At 45.3% G+C, this 24,851-nt stretch overlaps 1 protein-coding gene across 2 annotated transcripts; it reads right to left on the bottom strand.

The window, feature by feature from the left end:
• Positions 1 to 2,530: 2,530 nt before the first annotated feature.
• ercc6l2 (excision repair cross-complementation group 6-like 2) lies at positions 2,531 to 24,278 on the bottom strand. Of its 2 annotated transcripts, none has more exons than XM_084176984.1 (20): positions 24,245 to 24,278; positions 18,101 to 18,425; positions 17,900 to 18,008; positions 17,650 to 17,766; positions 17,300 to 17,493; positions 17,022 to 17,183; positions 16,609 to 16,816; positions 16,188 to 16,328; positions 15,830 to 15,946; positions 15,618 to 15,737; positions 15,044 to 15,115; positions 12,920 to 13,065; positions 12,639 to 12,734; positions 12,251 to 12,350; positions 11,277 to 11,429; positions 11,082 to 11,159; positions 7,469 to 8,570; positions 5,770 to 5,924; positions 5,419 to 5,603; positions 2,531 to 3,819 (listed from the first exon to the last, which is right to left on the bottom strand). In XM_084176984.1, the coding sequence occupies exons 1-20, from the start codon at positions 24,258 to 24,260 to the stop codon at positions 2,637 to 2,639; spliced, it is 4,779 nt and encodes a 1,592-aa protein (XP_084033110.1). In that variant the 5' UTR covers positions 24,261 to 24,278; the 3' UTR covers positions 2,531 to 2,636. The 2 variants fall into 2 exon arrangements, with proteins under 2 accessions (XP_084033110.1, XP_084033109.1); XM_084176983.1 differs by having other exon boundaries at positions 24,005 to 24,278.
• Between the last annotated feature and the right edge of the window lie 573 nt (positions 24,279 to 24,851).

Below are 24,851 nucleotides of genomic sequence, written 5' to 3' on the forward strand. Positions count from 1 at the left end.
GAGTCACCTAAATGCCCCATAGGCCTTAATGAGACTTAGATACACTCACTACATGGACTCTTATTTACTGTATGCCCATGAATACCAGTGTACTGAACATAGTAGTACTAAAAATAGTATATACACAGTAACACTATAGTATAGAATAGCCACTCATTCAAAATCATGTGTCTGTGTGAGTAACATTTTCAACCAAAAAAGGAAAGGGTAAGGTGGTAAATATTATGGCAAGCAAAAAGATATAGAGGACTGAGAAATGGAGCCATAAGGAGGGAAATGTGAGTGGGTGAGAGGATAAGGAAAAATAAGTGAAATCGCTGAAACACAACAATAAGGAGAAGGGAGGAATGGTTGGATGGACAGAGACGAGGAATGGATGGTTTTAGGAATATTATTAATCAAACTACTCATTGAAGCAGCTGATGTATTATTTAAATGACTTCTCTATCCACATGCAAAATGCATGAAATGAAAACAATGCTACAGAGGGGCAGAATTACCATATTCTGCCAAGGTTATCATCGTCTTCTTAGTTCCTCATGAAGAGCTGTGAGCTCCAACACAGCAGACGGACAGGTAACTGCCAAAATAAAGGAAACACCAACATGAAGTGTCTTAATAGGGCGTTGGGCCACCACGAGGTGCCAGAACAGCTTCAATGCGCCTTGGCATAGATTCTAAAAGCGTCTGGAACTCTATTGGAGGGATGCGAGACCATTCTTCTGACTGACACACACACACTTTAAACACCTATGTTCCTTTGAGACCCTCTTTCAAAGTCACTGAGATCTCTTCTTCTAGCCAAGGTAGCCAAAATAATGGGCAACTGGGCATTTTTATACATTACCCTAATCAATATGGGATGTTAATTGCTTAATTAACTCAGGACCTACACCTGTGTGGAAGCACCTGCTTTCAATATACTTTGTATCCCTCATTTACTCAAGCTTTTCCTTTATTTTGGCAGTTACTTGTCATTTCTGTCTGTGTAGAAACCTGAAAGCAGAGGCCTTTCTTTCACCAATCAAACCACACGCTCTGTCTGTCTCTTCCAGACTTCTGCAAGTAAACCCAGCCAGTCAGATGGATGGACAGACACTTGGGTAATTGTGACAGGGAATCCAAAAAGTCCTCTCACTGTCCTGACACAGAGAAAATACCCTAATAGGGAAGTTAGAAAAAGCCAGCAGTCCATTTTTGGTCAAACGTGTTGCCCAAAAGATGGAACAAAATACAGTAAAACAGAGTGAAAAGATGGTAGACACAAGTGGACCCATAATCCAGTGAACACAAACAACTCTGACTCTTGTCTTAGTGTCATTTAGTCCTCAGTGCCTCTTGCTAAACATGTTCCACCTGTTTTTATTTAATGACAACCATCCACAGAGAGGACAGAACAGCACTCGGTTTGTATTCCTCACATCACTGAAGCGCTGGAATCCTTTTAGATAGCTTTTAGACAGGACAACATTGGGAATCATTGGGGCATGATGTACTGCATAGGTGTCTAATTCTTTACAGTCATTTAGTGCATTTCTACATTTCTAAAGCCTTAAGCCTGACTGTCATTGCACTTGAACCAGACTGAGCAAAGAGGGGAGGGAGGTAAATGGGGATTAGTTTGTGGCGTGAGTTTGAGGGGGAGAGAGAGATAAGGGGCTTTTTATTCTCCTCAGTCTCAGATTTGAACAGGTGTGGCAGATGTGTGGTCTGTCTGTGTGCACCTTCTACCACCCAGAAGGGCTACACACACAGCTTTGGCAGCGGAGCTGAGTGTTCTGTTGAGGCACGTATTCGTCTCGTTGTTTATTGATAGCTATCAGCACTTTCTCATTTCAGCAGCTCTTTTCTCAGCCTCCCTTTTACCTTCAGAAGAGAATTGCTAATGGTCTAATGGTGCAGCAGCGGCCTCCACTCTGAGGCCATTAGAAGGAGAGCTGAGCCCAACCACAGCTTATCACATTACAGAGTACTGAGGCGGGAGGGAGCGCCCAGACAGGCACCCACCACAGGCCCTGCCCCACTTCCCATACACACCGTCTATTGAGAAATAATATATAGGCAAACTAGTCAAAGCCTTGCCCTGAAATAGGCTAAAGGATTACACTTTTTTACTGCGGAAGACAGAGAGACAGATAGACTGAGTGAATGACTGAGTGAGCGAGAGGGGGAGTATGGGTGGATTTGGGCCTCGAAATGACAGGTAGTGTCTAATTTAAAGGGATATTTTTGTTAAGACCACCAAGGGTCCTGCCATGTAAGTGGGCAGACATGAGATCCTCAGGCTGGTGGTCACTAATGAGTTCAGCAGACAGCTTGGGCTACCACCACTGACAGTCAGACCATGCCTGGCCCAAGTCAATAGCACATGGCATTACTTTTCTGAATTACAACGCACATTTCCATCCTGCACAAACATACATGAGCACGCACACACATGGTTTGTCTACACTGTTGACTTCTCACACACACAAGTATTTATCTATCTATAATTTCAGGACAGGTTCCAGTAACCAAAACTATAACATTTGTTAAAAGTGTTTAATTTTTCATTTTAAAAAACACATTGAAAAAAGCATAGAATAATAAAAGTCGAAAGCAAAATACATTTGCATGTCGTCATCTCTCCCCCAGAATCATTTCTTCCACAGGAACTTATCATTCCTCTTCCAGAGTGACATATTCCCTCTCTCCTCTCCTCCTCCTCCTCCCCCTGTTCCTCCTCTGGCCCTGACGCTAGTGCTCTCACATACCCTCTCAACCTCCGACAGGTCCGTCAGTTTGTTGATCCTCTCCTCGTTGCCCTCCTCCAGAATGTCCCAGAAGTCTCTACGGCTCTTCTTTGACCTCTCGGGGGCTAGAGAGGAAAGTGGTGTAATGGGGTGTGTGATGGGTGTGGTGATGGATTGAGACAGGGTTGTAGTAGTAGAAGAAGGGCCTGGGACGGGTGTTGTGAGGGGCCGAGGGCGGGGTGTGCTGGGAGGTGTTCTAGGGTGGCAGGAGGCAGGTGTGGCAGAGTGAGAAGTGGGTGTAAAGACAGCCCGTGAGGTAGGGGTTTTTGTAGAGCCCCTCTGAGGCTCTGAGGGGGCCTTGCTTCTGGGTCGCAGCAGGTCGTCCAGGATGGAGGTGTCTCCTAGCAGCTCTGTGAGGAGGACCTGCTGGCTGGGGGGCGACGGAGGAGGAGAGGAAGGCTGGGCTCTGTACCGCTGCCTCCCCTCAGCCTCACTCTTCCTGGAGGAGGACAGCAGGCCGCTTCTCCCTCCCTGGGGGCTGGCTGTGGGCTTAGCCTGGGGATGGCTGAGAGCTGAAGAAGAGGAGGAGGAAACAGGTTGAGCTCCAGAGGCCCCAGGTCCCAGAAGACTACTCTTACTGTTGTCCAGGTCTGAGCTGGAGCACTGAGCAGCTCTGGACGTTCCACTATTACCACTCTTCTTCTTCCTTCCTCTGGCGTTCCGGACCCCCTGCTTCTCCTGCTCCTCAGGAGAGGGAACATCCCTCTGGGGTTCTGCAACGGACCTATGTGGGGTTCTAGGCTCTGCTTGGGGTTCTAGAGCAGCTCTCTGGTTCCTTTTGGAGCTGGGTCTGTGTTTGGCTGTAGAGGAGGAGGAAGGCTTTGAGGCTGTCCTGTCAACTTTGGGCTGGGCTGTGTGTGGTTCTGCGAAGTTCTCCCTGATGATGGAAGCCAGCTCAGGGCCCTGGTCAATGTAGTACTGTCGTAGCTGAGCCAGTCTCTGGGCAGAGGTACTCCTCAGAACCTCCTCAGCAAACTGTCTCAATGAACCGGATCCAAATACACACGCCATCTCCTCCAGCTGCTGCCTACATGGGGAACACACACACAGATACACGTGCACACACATACACACACACGCAGGATTCGGCCCAGAGAGCGTAGGAAAGTTGCATGATAACATATTATAAACTACCAGAAATAGGAAAATGTTGTCTTGAAAGTAGGTGTGCTTGGTACTTCATGGGTTACATCTTGCACGGATATACACTATATATACAAAGGTATGTGGACACCCCTTCAAATTAGTGGATTCGGCTATTTCAGCCACACCCGTTGCGGACAGGTGTATAAAATCGAGCACACAGCCATGCAATCTCCATAGACAAACATTAGCAGTAGAATGGCCTTACTGAAGAACTCAGTGACTTTCAACGTGGCACTGTCATAGGATGCCACCTTTCCAACAAGTCAGTTCGTCAGATCTCTGCCCTGCTAGAGCTGCCCCAGTCAACCGTAAGTGCTGTTATTGTGAAGAGGAAACGTCTAGGAGCAACAACGGCTCAACCGCAAAGTGGTAGGCCACACAAGCTCACAGAACGGGACCGCAGAGTGCTGAAGCGCATAGCGCGTATAAATAGTCTGTCCTCGGTTGCAACACTCACTACCGAGTTCCAAACTGCCTCTGGATGCAACGTCAGCACAAAAAAATTGTTCATCGGGAGCTTCATGTAATGGGTTTCCAGGAAACCTTAACTCTACAGCGTACAATGACATTCTAGACTATTCTGTGCCTCCAACTTTGTGGCAACAGTTTGGAAGGCCCTTTCCTGTTTTAGCATGAGAATGCCCCTGTGCAGAAAGCGAGGTCCATACAAAAATGTTTTGTCGAGATTGGTGTGGAAGAACTTGACTGGCCTGCACAGAGCCCTGACCTCAACCCCATCGAACACCTTTGGGATGAGTTGGAACGCAGACTGTGAGCCGGGCCTAATCGTCAAACATCCGTGCCCGACCTCACTAATGCTCTTGTGGCTGAATGGAAGCAAGTCCCTGCAGCAATGTTCCAACATCTGGTGGAAAGCCTTCCCAGAAGAGTGGAGGCTGTTATAGCATCAAAGGGTAGACCAACTCCATATTAATGCTCATGATTTTGGAATGAGATGTTCGACGAGCAGGTGTCCACATACCTTTGGTCATGTAGTGTATATTTAGGGTACATTTCTGATAGTCATGGAATGATATAGGGTCCTATTTCTAAGACAAGAGCAACCGTACCAAAAACAACATGGACTAACCATATTCTGTCACAGCCATTAAAACAGGAACAAACCATATTCTGTCACAGCCATTAAAACAGGAACTAACCATTTCTGTCACAGCCATTAAAACAGGAACTAACCATTTTCTGTCACAGCCATTAAAACAGGAACTAACCATTTCTGTCACAGCCATTAAAACAGGAACTAACCATATTCTGTCACAGCAATTAAAACAGGAACAAACCATATTCTGTCACGGCCATTGGCTAATCTTTAGCAAGGTTCTGGGAAATGGTTGAGCAGGTTAGCTCAGGTGGTCTCACACACACACAGAGAACCCCTTTGTACCATTTGAGGGTGCTCCACACCATAGCGGTGGTTAGATTCGGCTCTCTGCCCTGCCCTACCAGGAATACCTCCCCTCACCTTCGGATTGTTCCGGGGGTCTCTCCGATGATGACGGTGGTGTGTCGGGTGGGGTGGTGGACGCTCCTGATGGTGTGTGAGACTGGGTGGTCCACACTAGGTCTGTGCACAACCCTCTGCACTGCTCCCACCAAACCAACATCATTATGGGAAGTATGGAACGGTGGAGTGTGTTTGGGCTGGGTCTGTAATATACACATGCATCCGCACACACACACTTGATGAATGTATTCTAATCACACTGATAAGGAAGGGACAAGGGAAAGGGGTTAGGGAGTTGATTTGGAATAGGACACTAGACTATCAACTCGTTGGGTTGTTTGGGCTTCACCAGGTAGTGGGGGTGTGTACCTCCTGTGTGTCCCAGAGTTCATTGGCTGGAAGCTGGGTGTACTTCCTGCGTTCAAACACGTCTCTGAGAGCGGCTCTGCTGATTCGCTCCTCGGCCTTGCTCCCGCCCACCACATGTTGGTTAGAGTGGGTGTAAACCACCTCCTGTACACCACCTACAACACACACACGAATAGGAAGAAGTCTGTGCTTAATGGCAAATTCTACTCTCACTCTTGGTATATAATTGGGCCCGTACCCATGAAGCATCTCAGAGTAGCAGTCCTGATCTACAGTCGTGGTCAAAAGTTTTGAGAATGACACATATACTAATTTTCACAAAGTCTGCTGCCTCAGTTTTGATGATGGCAATTTGCATATACTCCATAATGTCATGAAGAGTGATCAGATGAATTGCAATTAATTGCAAAGTCCCTCTTTGCCATGAAAATGAACTTAATCCCCAAAAAACATTTCCACTGCATTTGAGCCCTGCCAAAAAAGGACCAGCTGCCATCATGTCAGTGATTCTCTCGTTAACACAGGTGAGAGTGTTGACGAAGGACAAGGCTGGAGATCACTGTCATGCTGATTGAGTTAGAATAATAGACTGGAAGCTTTAAAAGGAGGGTGGTGCTTGAAATCATTGTTCTTCCTCTGTTAACCATGGTTACCTGCAAGGAAACACGTGCCGTCATCATTGCTTTGCACAAAAAGGGCTTCACAGGCAAGGATATTGCTGCTAGTAAGATTGCACCTAAATCAACCATTTATCGGATCATCAAGAACTTCAAGGAGAGAGGTTCAATTGTTGTGAAGAAGGCGTCAGGGCGCCCAAGAAAGTCCAGCAAGCGCCAGGACCGTCTCCTAAAGTTGATTCAGCTGCGGGATCGGGGCACCACCAGTGCAGAGCTTGTTCAGGAATGGCAGCAGGCAGGTGTGAGTGCATCTGCATGCACAGTGAGGCGAATACTTTTGGAGGATGGCCTGGTGTCAAAGAGGGCAGCAAAGAAGCCACTTCTCTCCAGGACAGACTGATATTCTGCAAAAGGTACAGGGATTGGACTGCTGAGGACTGGGGTAAAGTCATTTTCTCTGATGAATCCCCTTTCCGATTGTTTGGGGCATCCGGAAAACAGCTTGTCCGGAGAAGACAAGGTGTGCTCTACCATCAGTCCTGTGTCATGCCAACAGTAAAGCATCCTGAGACCATTCATGTGTGGGGTTGCTTCTCAGCCAAGGGAGTGGGCTCACTCACAATTTTGCCTAAGAACACAGCCATGAATAAAGAATGGTACCAACACATCCTCCGAGAGCAACTTATTCCAACCATCCAAAGAACAGTTTGGAGACGACCAGTGCCTTTTCCAGCATGTGGCCCAGAAGTTAATTGACAGCATGCCAGGGCGGATTGCAGAGGTCTTGAAAAAGAAGGGTCAACACTGCAAATATTGACTCTTTGCATAAACTTAATGTAATTGTCAATAAAAGCCTTTGACACTTATGGAATGCTTGTAATTATACTTCAGTATACCATCGTAACGTCTGACAAAAATATCTCATAACACTGAAGCAGCGAACTTTGTGAAGACCAATACTTGTGTCATTCTCAAAACTTTTGACCACGACTGTACTCTGAGATGCTTTATGAATACAGCCCCTGATGTTTGCTGGCATACATGATACAACAGATTATTTGAAAATCCCACTTTGACCTTACCTAACACATTGTCAATCGTTCCACAGGGCAGTCCTTTGGCAGAAGGGACAGTCTGGTTCGCGTTTGGGTTTTTCAGACCTGTAAACGTCCCAGCTCCATGTCTGTCTCTCTGTGGGTCTGGGCCATGATTGTGGTTCTGTGGGGCTGTAACAGATCGGACTCTTTTGACTGGAGTGTGGTTTTCGTCTGAGGAGGTGAAGGTCTCTATGTCCTCTGTTTGTCTGGTTCTTCTGCTCTGGTCTACTGGTCTGTTGCTGGTCTCTCTCTTACTACCACCATCTCTCCCCATCGCCCTCCTTCTCAGGTGTGCGGGGGGTCTCTTAAGCACATGGGTTTGTGCACCAGGTCTCGTCAGCACCTCAATGTCTATGTCAATATCCTCAGACTCAGAGTCAAGCACCACCTGGTGCCTTCTGGGAACTGGAGTTTTAGTGTTAGATCGTTTGCCTCCGTTGGAGGGGGGTGAATCTTCATCACTGTCGTCCTCCACCCTCCTCAGATGTATTCCTTGTTTCAGATTTGGTATTTTTCTCCCCATGTCATCACTCTCTCCTGACAGTGCAACAGGACCATGGTCTCGCCCCCTCCGTCCATCCTCTCTCCCTCCATTCCTTTCTTCCTCTCTCTCAGAGCCACTGGAGACGTCCCAGTCATTCTTCAGAGGAGCTGCATCCAGGTGGTTTCCACCCTTGGGGGCCAATGTAGGGTTCTGGGGGGCCCCACTCCCTGCGGTGCTGGGGCCCTTTGGTGCCATGGCAGAAGTGTCTTCATCCCTGTCCTCCTCAGAATCACTCCTTCCCCCCTCACTCTGGCTATGCTCTCCTGATTCTGACCCGGACCCAGCCCTGAACCCTGACCTCTGGAGCAGCCTGGAGAAGCCATGCTGGAGGAGACTGAGTCGGCCAGGAGGGGTAGAGGTGTTCCCCTTCTCCTGCACCTTACTCCTGCCCCCCCGTCCCCCCTCCTCGTCCTCCTCACTGCCACTGCTGAAGTCCAGTACCCCCCTGGGTGTTCCCCTGGGGGTCCCAGAGGCCCCTACACTGCCGATCGCCCCTCCATTGCCCAGTTCACAGGGGTCCCTTGCGGAAACCTCCCCAGCCTCCTGCAACACAAGGTCAACGGAGTCTTCATATTTAAAAAATATAATAACATATCTGTCCAGTATTTTTCTAAGGAAAGAGTGTCAAGCCTTCAGTCCACAAGTATAGAGACCTAGGGCTCTATTTTCGGCTGCCGTTAAGCCAGCGCAATTGTCAAACACACGTTAGTTGGCAAATTCGACCTGTTAAAGCCAGCGCTCTGCTATTTTCCAACCCTTGCGCCAGGATTGGTAATTTACCTGTCTTATATGAGCTTGCTTGCGCTAAGGTGGGAGGGGTGGCAATATCTGAGGTTTGTCGTTAAAAACATTGGCCACAGTGCCAATTTCAGGCATCGCTGGTGGGCATATTTAAACCAACTGAAAGCTGGTCTTAGAGGTAACGCGGTTGGTTATGGCATGGCTTTTGACAGCGGAAGCGCAGCCTATCCAGGCCTGATGCACAGTTCCCATATGCACATGGAACAAGAGAGGTGCTTTTTTTTTGTCCATAAACCTCATATTTAGAAATATAAAAATGTAATGTTTTTTCCCATTTTGTTTAATTCGATTTTTTTTAAATCAAGCATAGCCTCCCCTCCTCTCAATGAAGACTACTTTTTTTTGTCCTGCCCAATGCATTCGCTAAGTAGTCAAGACTATTGATAAAGGGTTTGGCTGGTGAGACCGCTTTGAAATAAATCTTCATCACCAAAGCTTTATTTAAAGATCAAGTTTGACAGCAGCAAAACAGTGAGGACATCCCCTTTTTATCTATGTATTGTATATTATTTTTAGCTAGCTCTTTTTTTGTGTGTGTGTGTGTGTGTAAAAACCCCTTCATGTAGGCTACATGTTCATATGCCCATCATGGAACGAGAGATGAGATGTTGCCGGTGACCCTCATATTTAGAAACATTTAAGTTATTTTCCTGTAACAACTGCTTGTTTTCTTTTCATTTGATAAAAATAACTAAAAAGTAGGCTACCATTTCCTTACGAGAACGAAAGCTGGTTCAACAGCAATACGTAGGGTGTCTTTCTTATCCTGGCCATGCATTAGCCTATTCATAAAAAGGTCATTAAAATGGTTTACTCCTGAGGCTTTTGCCATCATGCCTTTAATTATTCACAATTTACATAGGCCTACCTGCAGTGCATGCTCCATTCGGCTTGTATCCATCCCCATTTCCAAAGAGCGCCTCTTGTCCGGTCACCAAAGACGTGCTCCTTAACATATTCAAATTCTTCAGTCGTATAACGCCATATCAACGGTAGGCCTAGGCTAGATCTTGTTTATTGAGAACGTGCCTCAAACATTCAATACAATTTACAGGAGCCTAGTATTTTTTGAGAAGTGCGATGCGTAAATACATGTAGGCCTATATTCATTTTAGCCAATTACAACAATGTTGACTGTCAACACTCCAAACATATTGAGAAAACACTATGTTTTTTTACTGTTGTTATTACTCGTTAGGCTACTGTAGTCTATGCCATTTCATAAACTGTAGTATTAATCCACAATTGACTAGGACGAGAATATTCCGTGGCTCCAGCCGAATTGATGACAATGCAAAGATTGTGAGACGACATGCAATATTAAGCCATGAAACACGTCGATTAACCAGTGAGCCAGCTACTGCGCTCATAATTCCCGCTGTGAAAATAACTAAAATATTTCGGACAAACCAAAGACGCTACCGCCAGCGCTATGATTTACCATTGCGTTAGGTTTGGTAAAAAAGCGCCACTAATGAGATTGACAAAGCTATGGAGTCTTCTGTATGTTGTATTTGGTTGTGACCTGGGGCTGATGGCATCACCAGGCTACAGAACAGGGTTGGTCATTCATAAAGCATTTAGCAGTGCTTGGTAATGCAAAGATGCTTGTAACAATAAATCATCCACACATAAATGTGACATGCCGTGAGTGGTGATGTCATAAATACAAAACAATAGGATACATTGTAGCTTTTATAGCGTGCATGGGAGTTATGCGAGGGCCTTTATGAGTGCGACCACCTACAGCGATACTAATCTTATGGTTTTTGCCAACCAGATGACTCTTCCGTAGTGTGTTACTACACCCTGGTGTATTGTGTATGGCTGTTAGTCTGAATGGCCCCAGTACATACCCAGCCTTATAAAAGGACAGTTGTGTTGGGTCTTAGCTGGGAACTGTCACAGGCCAAACGATTGGGTAAATAAATACTACACAACAGAACAGACAGCCTTCAGTGTGGTCTGGTCCTGTCATTACAGAGGGATAATTATGTCCATCTGTTGGGACACTATCACAGAGAGAGAGAGAAAGAGAGAGATGAGGGGGAGGGGAAAAGGGGGAGAGAGGAAGGAAAGAGAGACGAGTAAGAAGGGGCCGGTGAAGGAGAGACAGGAAGACCCACGTGTGAGGAATCGTCTCTTTCACGTGGGAATGGAGGAAAGAGAGATCCGCCTGGGAAAGGAGAGGGAGTGAGGGATGGGAAAGACATGTGCCCCTGTCACGGGTCCCTGAGAAAGGCAGTTACTCACGCTCTTCCTCTCCTCCTCCTCCTCTTCCCCTGTGTGTGTGCTGGCCGTCATTACTCCTAACTCCACTCGTCCCTCCCGCTGAGAGGAACACACGCACACACTTGAGCATACATGTACATAAGCAGAGATAGAAACACACAAAAACATGTAACACACAGTACTAGGGTTGTCCACTCAGGCTGTTTGACCTCTGACCTCCAATATTCTACTGGTGAGGCAGGTCCCCTGGGTCTGCAGCCTGAAGAGGTTCTGTATCCCAAAAAGCTCCCCCTTCTGGCCGTCGGTCCCCTGCACTGCCTCAAAGTACCGCCGGGCACTCTCCTTACCCACCACAGAAGACTGCAACTGCTGCAGAGTCACAGACAGGGATGGAGGGAGAGAACAGTCAGAATGATGGTTTCCCCATCTAAATACCAATATCATCTGGGTCGTCCATTTCATTTCAGCAAGCCATTGCTTTGAAATGGTTTCTGTAGTTAAGAACATATAGGATAAGCATTCCTGCAACATTATTTTGTTGAAATATAATTTGATCTGAGAAACTAAGCTAAGTTATTTCACCCAAATTGGCCATTTCAATTTATAGGATTCATAGAATATTCAATAAATATAGTATCCAACTTTGAACCAAACCTCTTCTTAACACTGATTAACATGGGAGGAATCCAAATAAAAATGGTAAAGTCACCCACAGAACCCCCAAAGCTCACACCAACGTCCAGTATATAGTATCAGTTCTCTATGTTTGACAAGTAGTATGAAGCTGCGGCTTGGAGTATTGTTTATTCATACTATGTAATATATTCTCAGTGAATTTGGTGATGTTTTTCCCCCCCTGTTCAGAGAAATTTGCCATTGAAGTAGCTTGCATTTCCCCCCATAAATTAGTGTGAAAGTACAAGGCTTTGCCCACAAGATATCGCTGTTCCTGCTACTGCCACACCCTTTTATCCATTTTGCTGGTCTCTTGTGTTTATTAAATGGTTCACAACATGTTCTTTGCAACTTTGAGTAGAAAACTAATAGCTTTTGCTCATGATGAAAATACATGGTGTTGTTATCTTCACAATTCAAGCCAGTCCTCCATGAAAGAAATGTAGAAATCCTCATACACAATAATGCGAATGTGCAGACAGCCTACTGTGATGAAAGGCTTAGGATGACTGTACCTGTTTGTAGACCTGGCGCAGGTAGATGACCTCCTCCACTGTTCCCAGAGAGATGAGTCTGAACACTGTCACGTCCCTGCACTGGCCTATACGATACGCCCTGAGGAGAGGTCACACACTGTCACGTCCCTGCACTGGCCTATACAATACGGCCTAAGAGAGGTCAAACCATGGAAATAAAAAGGAATAGAAGAGGCGTCCCCATTCAGGTCAATAAGCCATAATGAGTGACCTATGGCTCCCACACCAGCACAGAGATCACTTTTGTTAACACTGGCATTGTGTATACAGACATAGAATATGATACAACCCATTGGAAAGAACCCTGTAAGGTTATATGACTGTCATTCTATGTAAGTACATGGTATATATGGATATTGCAGCATACCTGTCAATTGCCTGCAGGTCATTGGCAGGGTTCCAGGTGGGATCAAACAGGATCACAACGTTGGCCCCTACAAAGTTCAGGCCCAGACCCCCTGCCCTGGGGGGAGAAACAGACAAGCGAACCTACAGTCAGTGGTCCATTCATACCAAACATATATGCGTCCCAAATGGCACGCTATTCCCTATAGAGTGCACTACTTTTGACCAGGGGCCGTGCACTATGTAAGGAATAGGGTGCTCTGTTAAAGCAGAGCTATGAGGAGTGGTGGGAGTGGCACTGACATTGTGGAGACCAGGCAGAGGTTGATGTCAGGGCAGCTGTTGAACTCTTTGACGATCTTCAGCCTCTCTCTGGACTTGGTGTTGCCGTCCAGTCTGCTATACTCCAGCCCCTCTGCCATGCAGTAGCTCTCCAGCACGTCCAACAGCTAAAGGGTTAACACAACACATTGAGAACACTTCCTTTTGGTGACGTGGCGGGTTATCACAAATATACAGTGCATTCGGAAAGTATTCAGACCTCTTCCCTTTTTCCAAATGTTGTTACGTTACAGCCTTACTCTAGAATATATTAAATTTAAAAAATGTCCTCAATCTACACACAATATCCCATAATGATAAAGCGAAAACAGGTTTTTTGAAATGTTTGCAAATTCATTACAAATACAAAACAGAAATACCATATTTACATAAGTATTCAGACCCTTTGCTATGAGACTCGAAATTGAGCTCAGGTGCATCCTGTTTCATTTTACATTTTAGTCATTTAGCAGACGCTCGTATCCAGAGCGACTTACAGTTAGTGAGTGCATACATTTTTCAAACTGGCCCCCCGTGGGAAACGAACCCACAACCCTGGCGTTGCAAGCGCCATGCTCTACCATCTGAGCTACAGGGGACCTGTTTCCATTGATCATCCTTGATATGTTTCTACAACTTGATTGGAGTCCACCTGTGGTAAATTCAATTGATTGGACATGATTTGGAAAGGCACACACCTGTCTATAAAAGTCCCACAGTTGACAGTGCATGTCAGAGCAACAACCAAGCCATGAGGTCGAAGGAATTGTCCGTTCTGGGGAAGGGTACCAAAAAATGTCTGCAGCATTGAATAATAATAATGTCCCCAAGAACATAGTGGCCTCCATCATTCTTAAATGGAAGAAGTTTGGAACCACCACGACTCTTCCTAGAACTGGCCACCTGGCCAAACTGAGCAATCGGGGGAGAAGGGCCTTGGTCAGGGTAGTGACCAAGAACCCGATGGTTACTCTGACAGAGCTCCGGAGTTCCTCTGTGGAGATGGGGGAACCTTACTGAAGGACAACCATCGCTGCAGCAATCAGGCCTTTATGGTAGAGTGGCCAGACGGAAGCCACTCCTCAGTAAAAAGGCACATGACAGCCCGCTTAGAGTTTGCCAAAAGGCAAGCGTCACGTCTGGAGGAAACCTGGCACCATCCCTACGGTGAAGCTGGTGATAGTGGTGGCAGCATCATGCTGTGGGGATGTTTTTCAGCGGCAGGGACTGGGAGACTAGTCAAAATCGAGGGAAAGATGAATGGCGCAAAGTACCTCAGACTGGGGCGAAGGTTCACCTTCCAACAGGACAACGACCCTAAGCACACAGCCAAGACAACACAGGAGTGGCTTCGGGACAAGTCTCTGAATGTCCTTGAGTGGCCCAGCCAGAGCCCGGACTTGAACCTGATCGAACATCTCTGGAGAGACCTGAAAATAGCTGTGCAGCGACGGTCCCCATCCAACCTGACAGTGCTTGAGAGGATCTGCAGAGAAGAATGGGAGAAACTCCCCAAATACAGGTGTGCCAAGCTTGTAGCGTCATACCCAAGAAGAATCGAGGCTATTATCGCTGCCAAAGGTGCTTCAACAAAGTAAAGGGTCTGAATACTTACGCACAAAAAAATATAAACCTGTTTTTGCTTTGTCATTATGGGTTAATGTGTGTACATTGATGAGGGGGAAAAAAACAACCATTTTAGAATAAGGCTGTAACATAACAAAATGTGGAAAAAGTCAAGGGGTCTGAATACTTTCCGAATGCACTGTATGCTTAAAGGGATAGTTTCCTCATCGTGTAAGCAGTCTATGGACAAAGTCAGTAAAACGGCCAATCCATGCTTTGGTTATGTCTGAACTAGAGCTCTGACATCATCTAAAGCCCAGTACATGATCTCACCATTATCTACCACAGCCATGTTCCTACACACACACACACTAACACCCCTACAGATCCCCCAAATCTCACACATCTACAGTACATACACACATAGACAGACACACACGCACACACAGAGAGACACGCGAGCACACACACATACACACACAAACAGTTACACACAAATTACCGAATCCCTGTGGCTACAAATACAACACAACGTTTTACCTTAGTGGAGAGCGAGAATAACAGTACTTTGTCTTTTCTCTGCACGTAATGTTTCAACAACCTCTGTAGAACCTATGACAGGGTGTAGAGGAGGAGGGATATTAACCAAGGATCCAAATGAGGCAATACTTCTCTTAAAAACGTGATACAACCTGGTACTATATGTGAACATATGAGCCTACCTAACTGCCTTTGCCATTCACGCGACATGACTTTTATTTACATTTACATTTTAGTCATTTAGCAGACGCTCTTATCCAGAGCGACTTACAGTTAGTGAATACATATATATATTTTTTTTTTATACTGCCCCCCCCGTGGGAATCAAACCCACAACCCTGGCGTTGCAAACGCCATGCTCTATCAACTGAGCTACATCCCTGCCGGCCATTCCCTCCCCTACCCTGGACGACGCTGGGCCAATTGTGCGCCGCCCATGAGTCTCCCGGTCGTGGCCGGCTGCGACAGAGCCTGGATTCGAACCAGGATCTCTAGTGGCACAGTTAGCACTGCGGTGCAGTGCCTTAGACCACTGCGCCACTCAGGAGTACTTTTGACCTTGTGACCCACCTACCTTCATCTTTCCGCTGTACATGGGGTCTGACATGGCCTCGAATGCTGCCTGCTTGCATCTCTCTGTGAAGTCAGGGAACTTCTGGAACACCTTCTCACAGATCTCATTCACATACTGCTCCTGAGAGAACACAGTATGTCCAGATGTTAAACCAAACAGAGCTTTTCACTTTCAGTAAAATAATAACTAGGTCTTTACTTGTGAGAGCGTACCTGTTTTTTGCTGGTGTTCCACTTAGACTGCAGTAAAGCCACGTGGTTGGCCACCTTCCTGAGAATAGCCAAGTAACTGAAGTACAGGTCTGTCACACGCACACCCCTAGCATTCACCTGTAGTTTACAAGAGATCAAACGTCATAGGGAAGGCCTATCACAATAAAGTCAACATTACTGACAACATTGTGACCATTGCTTAGTCTAGGTGAACTACAAAGACCAAACAATGATTCAAACCTTGATTGATGATGTTTACTGACCTAAAGAATGCAAAACGTAAATTAACAGATTTCTTCAGAGGTTCATAGAGGGTCATATAGAGGTTATAACACAGCTGTTCCTGTTATAAGCTGACCTTGAAGCAGCACTTCCGGCGGGAGCGTCCGCTGTGACAGTCACACTTCTCTGAGGAGCGCAGCAGCAGAGTGACGTCCTCCGTGTCCAGTACCGCCTGGTACACCGTCTGCTGGAACGACGTCAGCGAACAGTACACCACCTGGCCATAGATGGAGGCGCCATTCACTTAGTGAGATGTTTGAAACCCCCTACTAGACCAGGGATATTCGCATTCAAGGCCAGAGAATTCATTAAATTAGAGTTGCAAAATTCTGGTAACTTTCCCAAAATTCCCAGGTTTTTCATAAATCCCTGTTGGAAAATTCCTGAAATCAGGAGGGAATAAGCAGGAATACTCCAACTAGGATTTCTGGAAAAGTTACCAGAATTGTACAACCCTACTTCATTAACATTAACCCTGTGTGGAAGTCTCCACCCACCCTGTCGTCCTTCTTGGGCAGCTGCTCTCTGATAAGAGCCTTGGTCCTCCGGAGAAACCAGTGGGAGAGCTTCCTGGCCAGGGCCCGGACCGCCCTCCTGCCCATCGCTAGGGCCCGCTTAGTTACGCTGTGCTTCTGCCCCAGTTCAATGGGGTCCGAAAACGTATTCTTGAAGTTACCCAGGCTGCCAAGGCAACGAGGGATGGCCCTGAAATACACAAAGGAAGAAGGTAAATCCAAAGAGAAAGAGTGGTTTAGAAGGAAATGGTGGTACTGGGTATTGGGAGGTTTTTTTGGTGACCTCTCGACTATACATCATTGCACTAATAAGGGTCTAAATAAGGGGAATCAGTCTTACTGTAGTAACAGTTATAGAAACAGTAGTAGTAGTTATAGTGCCAGTGTAGACCCACCAGTCCATGACACACCAGAGCTCGTCCAGGTTGTTCTGCAGGATGGTGCCAGTGAGGCCCACTCTGACCTGACACCTCAGCTCCTTCATTGCCCCAGTGATCTGGGAGTTAGGGTTCTTGATCTTGTGGGCCTCGTCCACTATCACAGCAGACCAGTCAATGCTGGAATGTAAGGCAGGCTTATAGGTGGAGTTTCACGATAAGAATACAAACAGGTCTACTAAGGTTTCAGGCTAGAGTTGAAGGCCAACACACCTAATTATCTTAGCTAATGTTACCTGTTAAACTGCTCCAGACAGAGGCGTAGGGTCTCGTAGGTGGTGAGGGCGATCTCAGAGCGTCCCCTCCTGATGCGAGCCAGCTCCTCCTCCTTCCTCAGACCGTGGACCACCACGCTCCGGAAGTGACCCCACGTCTCCAGCTCCTCTTTCCAGTTATACAGCACCGACAGAGGGGCCACAATCAGGAACACCTGGGCACAACCATGGAGAACATTACAACACCTACACAGGACCCTAACAGAGAGCATGGACATGCACATGTGAGTTTAATTTTTTTTGTAACTATCAGTCAGTTATCTGCCACAAAGAGTGCTACTCTTGTGGGAAATATATAGCTCAATTTCTACCTTTTGGGGTTTGCATTGCTCTGTGGGGACCTGAGTGAGAAGAAACTGAGGCCTGTTCTTCTCAATGTCTTCCCATGTCCCTGTTTTACCCAGCACAGCAGCCAGGAAACCAATGACCTGTTGACAGACACAAACACGTCAGTTATGAACAGCAGGTCTTTCTTCACATGGTAACGCCAATGGTGATAATACTCTAGCTACATACAGTCAACAATCAGGTTTCTGCAGAGACAGTGAGTCTAGTTTTTACCTGGATGGTCTTGCCCAGGCCCATGTCATCTCCAAGGATACATCCTCTGGACTGGGCATAGTTGTCATAGATGAACTGGATCCCTTCCTTCTGGTAGTACCTCAGGTACCTGTTGACATCTAATTAAGGCCCCATTCATACAGCAAATACAACCTGGGAAGCCCAGCAAAATCCCAGCTTCATCGTTAACAGCTCACGTACCTGTTGATGGTATATGGGACTGCCACACCACTCTGTGACAACACAAAGGGCTCTGATGGACCGGGGGGTGTCTGGCTGCTGAGGAATAGAGGCTTCTCCCGGGCAGACACTACACTGGTAGAGGACTGGTTTGTGTCTGATCTCAGGAGTTTACAGACTGGAAAGACTGCCTCCTCTTCTTCATCTTCATCATGTTGATCTGTGAACTTCACCAATGCCATGTCCTCACCATGAGATGTGGAGGGGAGTTTCTGGATTGTCCCCTCTCGTAGTAGGGTGCCATCTCTGGGGCTGGGAGCGAGGCATCTGTCGCCCTCATGCCACACTGTTTATGGGAGGGAGGGAAAATCATGGCTTGGTTAGGCAGAGTTATGTCAGGTTAGCTAAATAGGTAGACAGCAAGCAGTGTTGGGGAGTAGTGAACAACATGTAATTCAACTACATTTTGCAGTAGCTTGGTAGTAACGTCGTTAGTTGAACTACATTCAAATCTTGGTAGTGTTTCCTGTAGTTAGCCAATTACTTTTTTTGCCATGTAGCGGTGTAGCTAACTACTGGAACTACACACTACTTTCTTTGCAAAAGGAAATGAAGATATGGGTGAAGTAAGCAAGAATGTACTTTCTTTTTGGCATCAGACATGCTGAATGCTCACTTGAAACAGTTTGTTTTTAATAGGCTAAATTACCAGTGGCGACCCATTATTCAGGGCAGGTGGGGCAGAGCAGCCCCACCTGTTTAGCTATTTAAAAATTTTTTTATATATATATATATATATATATATATATATATATATATATATATATATATATATATACACACAGTACAAGTCAAAAGTTTGGACACACCTACTCATTCAAGGGTTTTTCTTTATTTTTACTATTTTTTGCATTGTAGAATAATAGTGAAGACATCAAAACCATGAAATAACACATATGGAATCATGTAGTAACCAAAAAAAGTTAAATAATTCTTCAAATAGCCACCCTTTGCCTTGATGATAGCTTTGCACACTCTTGGCATTCTCTCAACCAGCTTCATGAGGTAGTCACCTGGAATGCATTTAAATTAACAGGTGTGCCTTCTTAAAAGTTAATTTGAGGAATTTCTTTCTTAATGCATTTGAGCCAATCAGCTGTGTTGTGACAAGGTAGGGTTTAGCCCTATTTGATTTTTGGTTCCAACCGTGTGGGTGAACGGATGATCTCTGCATGTGTAGTTCCCACCGTAAAGCATGGAGGTGTTGTTATGGTGCTTTGCTGGTGACACTGTCTGTGATTTTTTTAGAATTCAAAGCACACTTAACCAGCATGGCTACCACAGCATTCTGCAGCGATATGCCATCCCATCTGGTTTGGGCTTAGTGGGACTATCATTTGTTTTTCAATAGGACAATGACCCAACACACCTCCAGGCTGTGTAAGGGTTATTTGACCAAGAAGGAGAGTGATGGAGTGCTGCATCAGATGACCTGGCCTCCACAATCCCCCGACCTCAACCCAGTTGAGATGGTTTGGGATGAGTCGGACAGCAGAGTCAAGGAAAAGCAGCCAACAAGTGCTCAGCATATATGGGAACGCCTTCAAGACTGCTGGAAAAGCTTTCCAGGTGAAGCTGGTTGAGAGAATGCCAAGAGTGTGCAAAGCTGTCATCAAGGCAAAGGGTGGCTATTTGAAGAATCTCAAATATAAAATATATTTTGATTTGTTTAACACTTTTTGGTTACTACATGATTCCATATCTGTGATTTCATAGTTTTGATGTCTTCACTATTATTCTACAATGTAGAAAATAGTAAAAATTAAGAAAAACCCTTGAATGCGTAGGTGTGTCCAAACTTTTGACTGGTACTGTATATATACAGTGGGGAGAACAAGTATTTGATACACTGCCAATTTTGCAGGTGTTCCTACTTACAAAGCATGTAGAGGTCTGTAATTTTTTATCATAGGTACACTTCAACTGTGAGAGACAGAATCTAAAACAAAAATCCAGAAAATCACATTGTATGATTTTTAAGTAATTCATTTGCATTTTATTGCATGACATAAGTATTTGATACATCAGAAAAGCAGAACTTAATATTTGGTATAGAAACCTTTGTTTGCAATTACAGAGATCATACACGTTTCCTGTAGGTCTTGACCAGGTTTGCACACACTGCAGCAGGGATTTTGGCCCACTCCTCCATACAGACCTTCTCCAGATCCTTCAGGTTTAGGGGCTGTCGCTGGGCAATACGGACTTTCAACTCCCTCCAAAGATTTTCTATTGGGTTCAGGTCTGGAGACTGGCTAGGCCACTCCAGGACCTTGAGATGCTTCTTACGGAGCCACTCCTTAGTTGCCCTGGCTGTGTGTTTCGGGTCGTTGTCATGCTGGAAGACCCAGCCACGACCCATCTTCAATGCTCTTACTGAGAGAAGGAGGTTGTTTGGCCAAGATCTTGCGATATATGGCCCCATCCATCCTCCCCTCAATACGGTGCAGTCGTCCTGTCCCCTTTGTAGAAAAGCATCCCCAAAGAATGATGTTTCCACCGCCATGCTTCACGGTTGGGATGGTGTTCTTGGGGTTGTACTCATCCTTCTTCTTCCTCCAAACACGGCGAGTGGAGTTTAGACCAAAAAGCTCTATTTGTCTCATCAGACCACATTACCTTCTCCCATTCCTCCTCTGGTTCATCCAGATGGTCATTGGCAAACTTCAGACGGGCCTGGACATGCGCTGGCTTGAGCAGGGGGACCTTGCGTGCGCTGCAGGATTTTAATCCATGACGGCGTAGTGTGTTACTAATGGTTTTCTTTGAGACTGTGGTCCCAGCTCTCTTCAGGTCATTGACCAGGTCCTGCCGTGTAGTTCTGGGCTGATCCCTCACCTTCCTCATGATCATTGATGCCCCACGAGGTGAGATCTTGCATGGAGCCCCAGACCGAGGGTGATTGACCGTCATCTTGAACTTCTTCCATTTTCTAATAATTGCGCCAACAGTTGTTGCCTTCTCACCAAGTTGCTTGCCTATTGTCCTGTAGCCCATCCCAGCCTTGTGCAGGTCTACAATTTTATCCCTGATGTCCTTACACAGCTCTCTGGTCTTGGCCATTGTGGAGAGGTTGGAGTCTGTTTGATTGAGTGTGTGGACAGGTGTCTTTTATACAGGTAATGAGTTCAAACAGGTGCAGTTAATACAGGTAATGAGTGGAGAACAGGAGGGCTTCTTAAAGAAAAACTAACATGTCTGTGAGAGCCGGAATTCTTACTGGTTGGTAGGTGATCAAATACTTATGTCATGCAATAAAATGCAAATTAATTACTTAAAAATCATACAATGTGATTTTCTGGATTTTTGTTTTAGATTCCGTCTCTCACAGTTGAAGTGTACCTATGATAAAAATTACAGACCTCTACATGCTTTGTAAGTAGGAAAACCTGCAAAATCGGCAGTGTATCAAATACTTATTCTCCCCACTGTATATATATATATATATATAATGTTTTTTGTTGTTGCCTGTTTTGCATGTTATTTTGGCATTAATACATGTCACATATCAGTTTGCAATAAAGCCGCATACAAACATGGTATCTTTTTTGCTTTCTTGAGTAAGGCAGCTCCAAAATGCAGGTGTTTCAGCTTAGCTCAGTGCTTTCTGTGGTGGTGGGGCAGCCAGCGGAGAATACGGAGCGTATGGGGTTGGTAATGTTCTCTAGTTGCGCCGTGATTGGCTCAGTGTTCTGTTAGTCATGGGGACACTACGTCACCGCCAAATCTACGGGGAGAGCTCGAAAATTCAAGCCCCTTGGGTGCTGCCATAGAGTTACATTAGAAGTGCCCATCCAAGAAGGCTCAAGGTCATTGGCCACAGATAATCACGTTATAACTCTTGAGCGTGCCGTCTTTAGCCAACTCTCTTGCTATCTCTCTCAGAATTACCTTCTTGATCCAAACCAGTCAGGTTTCAAGATTGGTCATTCAACTGAGACTGCTCTTCTCTGTGTCACAGAGGCTCTCCGCACTGCTAAAGCTAACTCTCTCTCCTCTGCTCTCGTCCTTCTAGACCTATCTGCTGCCTTTGATACCGTGAACCATCAGATCCTCCTCTCCACCCTCTCCGAGTTGGGCATCTACGGCGCGGCTCACTCTTGGATTGCATCCTACCTGACAGGTCGCTCCTACCAGGTGGCGTGGCGAGAATCTGTCTCCGCACCACGTGCTCTCACCACTGGTGTCCCCCAGGGCTCAGTTCTAGGCCCTCTCCTATTCTCGCTATACACCAAGTCACTTGGCTCTGTCATATCCTCACATGGCCTCTCCTATCATTGCTACGCAGACGACACACAATTAATCTTCTCCTTTCCCCCTTCTGATAACCAGGTGGCAAATCGCATCTCTGCATGTCTGGCAAACATATCAGTGTGGATGACGGATCACCACCTCAAGCTGAACCTCGGCAAGACGGAGCTGCTCTTCCTCCCGGGGAAGGACTGCTTGTTCCATGATCTCGCCATCACAGTTGACAACTCCGTTGTGTCCTCCTCCCAGAGTGCAAAGGGCCTTGGCGTGACCCTGGACAACACCCTGTCATTCTCCGCTAACATCAAGGCAGTGACCCGATCCTGTAGGTTCATGCTCTACAACATTCGCAGAGTACGACCCTGCCTTACACAGGAAGCGGCACAGGTCCTAATCCAGGCACTTGTTAATAAAAAAGATAATAATAATAAATAAATAAAATGTAAATGTAGTAAGCTGTTAGTAGCCCATGTGCCTCACTATAATAATTTGGTCCCTTTCCCCCTGGTGGAGCACATGTAGCCTATAACCTGTTTTAGATAAATGTAATCATCGAATATTGTAAGAGCTTTCATTGTCTGCTTATATGCCCCCTTTATTTATCCTACGGTTCTGACTTGGTGTACAGGGAGAATACTGCAAGAACGGCCCATGTTCTGAATTCTGTCGCTGTACATTTCAAAAGTGCTGAACAAATAGTTATATTGACTACGTCTGTCCTAGCTTGCTCATTAATGTCTTAATCGAAATTACGGATTGCCTCTTATCCGCTCATCGTCCCCTTATGCCATAGTTTGTACATCTCAATTGTCATTAGAAACCACATTTGTTTAAGCAAGTCAGCCATATCAGCTACACCACCGGTCAAAGGTTTTAGAACACCTACTCATTCAAAGCTGGTTGAGAGAATGCCAAGATTGTGCAAAGCTGTCATCAAGGCAAAGGGTGGCTATTTGAAGAATCTCAAATATAAAATATATTTTAATTTGTTGAACACTTTTTTGGTTACTACATGATTCCATATGTGTTATTTCATAGTTTTGATATCTTCACTATTATTCTACAATGTAGAAAATAGTTTTTAAAAAAGAAAGAAAAAAAGAAAGAAAAACCCTTGAATGAGTAGGTGTTCTAAAACTTTTGACCGGTAGTGTGTTATTTATTTTTTTAAGGCAGTAAATGAGGCTGAATGAACTGTTTAGCTGCCAGACAAGGCTCCGCTGATAGCCAAGTGTAGCATTGGTAAGGGATTCACTCCATGGTACTGAAAAGAAAGCTCTGCTGTTGGGACATATTTATAAAAACTGTAGGCCCTAGCAGTTTGTGGGCACCGTTTGTCACCGTTATAGTGCAATTAATGTATTGTTTAGTGGCTTTGCTGGCATGCATCTAAAAACATTTTGGGGAGTTTGCCTCATTATGATTTAACATTACATGCTAAAATCGCCACCGTAAATTCCACATTATGTTAACATCTGACTCAGTGTGAGCTTAAGTTAGCAACTTCTGCTAGTAGGTAGCTGGCTGGCTGGCTATGTGGCTGTTTTGAGAAACATAAAAACTTTTCAAGCTTAACTAGCTAATTATCTTCCATTAAGCGTCTGAGTCACAAACCTTTTATGTCAGCTGTAGAAGTTGAAGCCATCATCAAAAAGCATTGTGGCAAGCTGTAGCTAGCTAAAGCACAGGCAGACAAGCTAGCTAGTAAGACAAGTCTCTTCACTCTCTGGCACAGACATTGGTCAGGCAGTAAGTTAACGGTTAGCTAACTTAACACTAGATAGCTAAATTATTTAGTATTTTGACGGGACAGTAATGTGCATAGTTAAAAAATATAGCTAGTTAGTAGCTTACTAGATCTTTGAGACATATCTTGCCCGTACTTGCCACGGTGGGCGTCCCTAGCTAGCAAGCGTTCTGTTTATCTAGCTTAAGCATTCGGCGTCGCATTTTCCACAATCACCCTGGCTGCCAAAATACTAATTGTCCATTTAAACGAAACTAATAGTAAAACCAAAATAAAATATAATTAAACGTTTTATGTATTTTTTTTCGAAATATCTAAAAGTGAACATTTATTATTGCTTTAAGATTTTAATAGAAAGTGCTACATGTTGTACAATTTAGGCACAGTGGAAGGGAACACTGACGCAACCAAATCAAACCAAGTCTACACAACAAGTGTAGACTTTACTGTGAAACGCTAACTTACAACCTCTTTCCCAAAGATGCAGAGTTAAAAATAAGAAAATAAAAACAAGAGGAATAATATACACAAGAATTAACCTATATACAGGGAGTACCAGTACCATATTTATGTGCAGGGATATGAAGTAGTTGAGGTAGATATCAGGATAGATAATAATAAGAGTAAAACAATCTAAAGTAGCAGCAGCGAATATGATGACTGTATGTTCGAAAGTGTATGTACAGTTGAAGTCACAAGTTTACATATACCTTA

The sequence above is a fragment of the Coregonus lavaretus genome (genome assembly GCF_964263955.1).
Source record: "Coregonus lavaretus genome assembly, chromosome: 14".
Taxonomy (NCBI): domain Eukaryota; kingdom Metazoa; phylum Chordata; class Actinopteri; order Salmoniformes; family Salmonidae; genus Coregonus; species Coregonus lavaretus.

Excerpts from the sequence above, each read along its gene's own strand:
- ercc6l2 (XM_084176983.1), bottom strand. The coding sequence starts at position 24,038 with ATGATGGCTTCAACTTCTACAGCTGACATAAAAG. Across the intron at positions 12,735-12,919 it reads CTCTGCCTGGTCTCCACAAT|GGCAGGGGGTCTGGGCCTGA; the intron begins GTCAGTGCCACT and ends TTCTCCCCCCAG. Across the intron at positions 11,430-12,250 it reads TGCGCCAGGTCTACAAACAG|CAGTTGCAGTCTTCTGTGGT; the intron begins GTACAGTCATCC and ends GTGACTCTGCAG.